Here is an 8,113-nt window from a genome sequence, read left to right on the forward strand (position 1 = left end):
AAATCCTGAGTTTGATTTGCATGTTGTTGAAAATTTGTACTTCATATGATTCTTTTATGCTTGATGTATGATAATTGTATTGTAGATGTTGTGAAGTGTGAATTAATTAGTGTAAATTGTTAATCTTTGAGATCCTGTCGTTCTTACAGGAAACCCTTATTATATGGCAAGTTAAAGATTTATGATAATTAAAGTGTTAGGTGCCATTATAGTGTCGTCAGATCACTACAAAAAAAATTGGATTTAGCGACCACCAAAATCGGTCGCTAAATTGTTAAAATCGGTCTCTATTTACCTTAGCGACCGAATTTAAGTAGTCGCAAAAACCCTAGTCGCAAAGCTATATAGCGACCAAAAAATTTTCGGTCCCTAAAAATTTTGTTTTAGCGACCGAAAATTTTGGTCGCTATTTAGTGACCGAAAATTTCGGTCGCAAAATGGTTGCAATGATTTTGGTCGCTGATGTGTATGAGGACCAAATTAGTGACCGAATAAATCGGTCGCTAAAGATTTATTTTTTATTTTATTAAATTTTATAAACGTTGCAAATTCGGTCGCTACGAAATACTCATATTTGGCCTCTCAAGGATTCTATTTCACAATACTTCACTTTTCAGCATGTTTTGTCCTTAATTACACAATTTTTGGGAAACTTTCCAGAAGGTCACCCATCCCTATATTACTCAAAGTCAAGCACGCTTAACTGTGGAGTTCTTATGAGATAAGCTACAGAAAGGCATATGCATATTGTCAATATAGGTAGTACAAATTAATTCATTTAAGTCATCCTCAAATATACAATCTCATACTTATACTATCTTTGGATCCCTCTCATTTCGGTGTATCCGAATCGTTATAAAAATATAATAATACATTTAATAATTATATTACAAATAATAATAATTATATTATATTTAATTAATCTTTATTTATATATACTTACTTTTATAATTAACAATCTACTTATTTCTATTTAAAATTAATATTATGATACAATTTAAATTATCTATTATAAATTAAAAATTTAAATATAATTTTTATATTTTAAAATGAGAAGGGTTATAATAACACTGGTATAACTTTTACTAAGTATTACATTGTTCAATAACTTTATATTAAATGTGAATTTTGTAAATTCAACCGTTAAATTGAAAGTTCATATCACTTTATATGTTTATATCAAGTTTTGTTAAAATTGAACAACAACTTGAAGGTAATCAAAGTGTCCATATTTTAATATATTTTGAAATGTATATGTTACGTCAATTTTATTTTTCAAGAATGAAGTATCAAATCATCTTGAATTCATATAAAATTTTGTATATATGATCTAAGAGTAAAAAAATTTCAATCTACCGGTTAAATTTATAAAATTCACATTTAATATAAAGTTATTGAGCGATGTAATACTTAGTAAAAGTTACACCTGTGTTATTATAACACTTCTCTTTTAAAATATTATTTTTATAAATTAAATTTTAACACTTTAAATAAATTATTAATTAACTTAATATATTTATTCATCTTAAATCTAAGATATAAAATTCAAAAAAATGTATTTATCCTTGTTTTATTTTCTAATTATAAACCATTAATAAAGTATTAATTTAAAATCTTATCAAATTATATCATAATATTTTCATATCAAGTTTAAAACCAGATATTAGTTATAAAATATGTTAATTTGTGTTGGAATTTTATTTCAACATGAAACTTTAAAATAAATGTGCGAATAAAAAAAACTCCGTTAAGACAGTCACATATTCTATTTGATAGAGAAAAAAGCAAGAAAACGCATTGTGATGTATTAAAAACTGATCAAAAAGAACCAGCAGGTGGTTTGCCCAATTAGTTAAGGGGGAAGACTTAAGATTTTCTCCACGTAAGTATGTGTGTGGATTCGAGTTCTACTGTCAGTAATTTTAGCCTTTTTAAACAAAGCAGGTGTAATTGTAATAAAAAGGAGGTGTATATATCATAAGTTAAATACTATGAACATCTATGAGTAAATTAAAATCAAAGGATAATAATTTTTTTAAATTACTAAAAAATATTTCATTTTATAATTGTTTCACAAATTCTTGCTAATTTTTGTATAAATCAATTACTTTTAAACAATGAAACTAGCACGATTATATCAATTGAATTGAATGATTAAGCCTAACTTTTAAAATAACAATTGAAATAAAATAAGATTCATGAAAATAATTTCAAAATATATTAGGTAAATAATTTTTATATATAATAAAATTAAAGACAAGGATTAAAATAATCAATGGAGTTAATGTAATATTCATTTATAAATATTTAAATAAACTATAAGTAGCAAGGTATTATTTAATTGATGTTTAAAATAAAATATTTTATAATATCTAAATGAATTGATTTTTAAGATAAACTATTATATACATATTTAATTAATATAATTTTAAAATATATATGTATAATTAGATATATTTTAAATAAATATTTTTATATTAAAAATTAATTTATCATTAAACAAAATAAAAATATTTCAAAATATGGTTGTTGTTGAATCAGTTTCCCATGGTGGAATCATATTCATATATAAGAATAGAATCATGTCTCCTCAAAGAAGCGATATCTACCCCAAAGTAGTACGAGCTTAATCGAAGATAGATGATATAACGTATTTTAAGTAATTGATCTCATGTGTTATTGGTGTATATATATATATATATATATATAATTTATTTTATAATTTTTATTTATTAAAATAATGGAACATTAATTATATTTTATCAATTTTATATTTGTTTGATAATTTTTTTTTAATCCTTATATAAGTCAATTATTTTTAATTTAATGGAACTAACGTGTTTATCTCAATTGAACTAGATGTTTAAGTCAACTTTGAAAATAATAATGAAAATAAAATAACATTTATGAAAATAAGTTTATTTATCTTAATAAAATTGGAAAGCACAATAAATAATGTATTTTCATGTTATCTAATAATGTAATAAAATATTAAACATGATAAAAGAGAAATAAATTTCTCAACAGAAAAATAAATAAATTTTCTAGATAAATTATTATTTAAATTAGTCTATTTTTTTTAAAAAGATTCAATTAAAAAGATTATTATTTAATTTTTATTTATAGGATTATGTTTCTCATTTTTAAATACATCATGATATATTAATTATCTATTTTAAATTATATAATTTGTATTATTTAAAAAAAATTAATTTTATTGAGAGGGTATTGATTTTTATTTCTTATCATTAATATTTTTATCATTATAAAAATAATATTATATATTTTTATATTTGCTTTCATTTAAAAGAAATATATTAATTTTTTAAAAAATTTACATTTAGCGACCGATTTTAATTTGTTCGCTAAAATTATTATAAATAATAATATTTTTTTAGCCACCGATTTTAATTTAGTCGCTAAAATTATTATAAATAATAATACTTTTATTTTTTAGCGACTGATTTTAATTTGGTCGCTAAAATTATAATAAATAATAATATTTTTTTTATTTTTTTAGCGACCGATTTTAATTTGGTCGCTAAAATTATTATAAATAATAATATTTTATTTTTTTAGCGACCGATTTTAATTTGGTCGCTAAAATTATTATAAATAATAATTTTTTTATTTCTTTAGCGACCGATTTTAATTTGGTCGCTAAAATTATTATAAATAATAATATTTTTTTTATTTTTTTAGCGATCGATTTTAATTCGGTCGCTAAAATTATTATAAATAATATTTTATTCTTTTAGCGACTAATTTTAATTTGGTCGCTAAAATTATTATAAATAATAATATTTTATTCTTTTTGCGATTGATTTTAATTTGGTCGCTAAAATTATTATAAATAATAATATTTTTATTTTTTTAGCGACCGATTTTAATTTGGTCGCTAAAATTATTATAAATAATAATATTTTTTATTTTTTTAGCGACCGAAACCCGTTCCGTCGCTATTTTAATCAACAATTATTATTTTAGCGACCGATTATTTGCCACTAAAAATTCGGTGGCTAAATTGGTCGCTAAATAAAATTTGCAACCAAAACATATTCGGTCGCTAATTATGTCGCTATTAGCGACGAAAAAAAAAATTGATCGTTAATTTCGGTGGCTAAATTGACTTTTTTTTGTAGTGAGACTAGAACGCAATAAAAAACATAAACTACTATTTGTGGCTCATACACTAGGCGTGGCTTGAGTCACATTGGATGTGAGAGCTCCATCAACTCCTTGGTGTTTATTTGTCAGGTGTGAGTGTAGTCAGACTAGGCAAAGGACCTCTAGAAAGCAACATATGCTCTCTATGGGTCTTGCGCCAAGCATAGGGTGTCCTTTGTTGGACGCTACCTTGCATGGTGAATGAGTACTTATACCATGATGTGTTGGAGTTATTTGGAGGTATCTAACTAAGAGTATGATCCATGATATTGAGAGTAATAAGATAATGAATAAGTGGTGAATTATATAAGCAATTTAAGGGTAAATCTTAATTATCTTGCTTACCTTTTGAGGTTATTTAATAGTGATGTATGGTGCTCATATGTGTGGACTATGTGATGGTCACATGATGTGAATTCTAAGCTGAGACTTAGTAGGGATAAAGTTTGGACTTGACTGTCTAGTAGTGATATGTGAATGAAGTGGCTGGTGATGAATACATTAGGTCTTATGTGACACGCATCATGTGTATAAAGTATTTTGTATGAAGGGTACAATGTGGAATATGCTAGTAAGGAATGCCCTTTGTGTGAGCTTGGGGATTCATGACCTTAGGGACAATTAGGTTTAGGAGCCCCAGTTTCCCTATTTGTGTGGATGGATTAAAACTTGACCGACACCACTGTCCTGATGCATGCTAGTGTATCTCCTCCTAGTGTAAAGTATTGTGATAGACTAACCTTGACATGTTCTCATAAACTACTCTATGTGTGCCTTCAGGTAAGGATAACATGTTTTACTGACATTGCAAACATATAGACTAGTGAAGCTTGTGTCCATTGCATCTGTGCAAACCATGAATCATAAATATGTTAAGTTGTTCTTAAGTTATAATTGATATGAATGTTATGTTGTTTATATGTATATGTTTATGTTGCTATGTATGTGACTATCTAGTTATATCTCACACCGGTAACCAAAGTAAGACGTTTCTCATTCCCTTTTTTATTTGTTGTGCTTCTATGTATGTTTGTAGGCGAGGATCATCTAGTTGATGATACTAGTGATGAGGCTGAGGCATTATGAGGTGCTAATGGATGGAGCTCTAATAGAATGTGACATTACGATTCTTAACTTAGGATTTCATGTTCTTTAGTCATTGTTATGTTTAGGATTCATGTTGGTTCTTTTGGTATTGTTATAGCCTTTTGTTAGCCACTTGTTTTCCTTTGGTGTTTCATTAGTATTTGTTCATGTTTTAGACAAATATGATTTTCTCTATTCCTAAAGGTTTCATGAACGGACGTAATTTATTAAAGTTATTTCAAACATTTTGTTATCCCTTTTATTGTTAATATGTATATTAGTATGTTAGGTAGATGGTGTCACATTGTGTAAAGTGACCATGAAATTTGATTCACAACTGAATTATCTATAACCATAATTTCAAGCTAACAACTATCTTGATAAATGGAAAATAATTCCTTATGAACATTAGTAGTATGTATTTGTCTATAACCATAATTTCAAGCTAACAACTATCTTGATAAATGGAAAATAATTCTCTATGAACATTAGTAGTATGTATTTGTTTTTAGTCCTACCATGGGTATTCCTTAAACCATTGGGCTAGAGATTAATATCATTCATATATAGTAGTGTGATTATCATTGGCATGACAAGTTTTCACTTACGGAATACATTAAATATGGGTTCTCCACTAAATAAATTGTCCCTATAATATATGAGTGTAGAGTGCCTAACTACTACATTAACCCTTTGTGTTACATTAGTAGTATCTAGTATGTCTACAAACAATATTTACATATTATTTTTTTATATAAACTCTTAATTTTAACATTATTAAATAATGGTTACTGTATATATATAATTAAGCAGATCCATATACCAGTAGGGTGTAATGAGGTTGGAATAGTAGAGTCCTATGTTCAGATTCTGGTGTCGTTATCGTAATTTTGGTGGATAAAAAAAAATATCGATGTAACTCACTTTGTCAAGGCCTGTCAGCGTAGCTCACGGATCTATCGGAGACGACATTCTGTGCTAATTAATTAAGGCTATGATTTTGATTTGATTGATAGTATTTGATAATGATACAAGCTAGTATCGTCTAGCACCTCACATTCAGGGAAGTGTCCATCTTTGGATTTTTATTTGTCCATTCACATAAGGTGGCGCTTGAAATTTTCTCTGTTAGAAGCACACTTGGGGACTAGGGTGTGAAATTTCAAAAGGCATATTCACAGAATCACAGCCCCTGCATCACCATGTTAATTTCATAACAATTCAAACAGGCCAGTGGTGCTAGGAAAAATTGTTGCAATGTAGTAACAGTCAATTTGATCTAGCTTATACAGGAACGATTGTTCTTGTTTTGCAAGTTCATTTTAAGTTTAGAAGGGAGGCAATTCCAGTGCCTAATATAATATTCAACATGTTCCACTCCATTTCACCTCAGCTTGTTCCTTATTTAATCAAATTAACGATAGCATGATAACATGCAAGGACGAAAACACATAGCCACAGTGGATGACCCCTAAGATGCAGGGTTTATAGTTTATACCCATGTCATGGTATAAATACATAAAGGTTTTTATAAAATAATATATTTTCTTTTATCCTATACGGAAGGTAATCCTATTTGACCAATGTAAAATTACTATTGTTGACAAACTCTCTATTTGAGTTTTTAATACATTGAATACTTAAAACTCAGAAGCTACTGATTAAACTAAAACAATTATATATCAGTTGGTGCACATGTTCACCAATATTTTAGAAAATAATACAAAATAACATTCATAATAAAATAAGTATAAAAATGAATACATGGAGGCTTTTACTAATAAGATTTCTTGCTCATGTTCACATATGTAGAAGCTCGTAGCTACAAGAACTCTATTAAGAGACTGGATGGAAGCGGTACATGAAAGCTTAGCTTGCCATTCTACGATTTGTTTAGGCCTGATCTTATCTTCTTCACTGTATAAGTATCAGTCTTGAAAGCCTTGGCAAGGATTACATCATCAATTCCTGTACTAAAGATTGAAAGGGGTATTGAAACTGTTCCTGCATTTGCACTTCCAAAAGCAGATATAGCAGTGGCTGAAACTGATTGTGGATTATACTGATAATGTATCAAACCTTTAGGAAATATGAACACATCACCTGGTTTGAGGTTTTGAGTGTAAAGTGTGCGTTTAGTGTCAACAAATCCTACTTGCAAGGAACCACTTACAAGGAACAGAAGCTCAGCTGCACGAGGGTGGATATGAGGAGGGTTGATGCTACCACCAGGGTACTGAAATATTGCATATGATATACTTTGTCCATTAAGAGCAGGAAATTCTACCAAGGTAACTTTTGTGGCCTTGAAAGATAGTGGAATTTGATCTAGAACTCCTCTTAAATCAGTGTAAGTAAAAAAGCTTCCATTGACACTGTAGTTCTGTGGTGAAGCAAAGTCATATATGATATCTGGATCACCTGCCACTGCTAGAGTGTTGCTGAAGGTATCCAAGGCAGGCACTAACAAGTGAAAGAGAATATATATTATGGAATTCAGTGTCATGGTTTGATTAGCTGAAGCAGAGAAAGAAGGTTGATGATTCTGGTTTTGGGTGGTTCTTAATTAGTTTGAGACGAACAATTTCTGGCTTTTATATGTCCTTTCCCTGACTTCAAATCACAATTATTCCGGTTGTTGAGTTGTGTTTTGTTGTGGTGTATATGATTTGAGGCTTTGAATCAACTGGGCCATGCTTTCTTGTGTGCAAGCCTCACAAAAAAACAATGCTTTTCTGAGTCGGAAACAATTTTGGATCGAAGAGTTTTAAGCCAAGTGATTTTACGATAGTGACGTCTTTTCAATGGTCGTTTTCAATGCTACAATACATCTTAAAAATTACATTGATCTATGAAATAT

At 28.2% G+C, this 8,113-nt stretch overlaps 1 protein-coding gene across 1 annotated transcript; it reads right to left on the reverse strand.

Annotated features, from left to right (window-relative positions):
* Positions 1-6,729: 6,729 nt before the first annotated feature.
* Positions 6,730-7,809, reverse strand: LOC109803007 (putative germin-like protein 9-2). The gene has a single exon (XM_020364452.3). It carries the CDS (start codon positions 7,757-7,759, stop codon positions 7,136-7,138), a length of 624 nt encoding a protein of 207 aa, XP_020220041.1. The 5' UTR covers positions 7,760-7,809; the 3' UTR covers positions 6,730-7,135.
* Between the last annotated feature and the right edge of the window lie 304 nt (positions 7,810-8,113).

Source organism: Cajanus cajan, chromosome 5 (genome assembly GCF_000230855.2).
Source record: "Cajanus cajan strain Asha chromosome 5, NIPB_CcT2T_4, whole genome shotgun sequence".
Taxonomy (NCBI): Eukaryota; Viridiplantae; Streptophyta; class Magnoliopsida; order Fabales; family Fabaceae; genus Cajanus; species Cajanus cajan.

What these genes read in the sequence shown, in the direction of transcription:
- LOC109803007 (XM_020364452.3), bottom strand. Translation starts at nt 7,759, where the DNA reads ATGACACTGAATTCCATAATATATATTCTCTTTCACTTGTTAGTGCCT.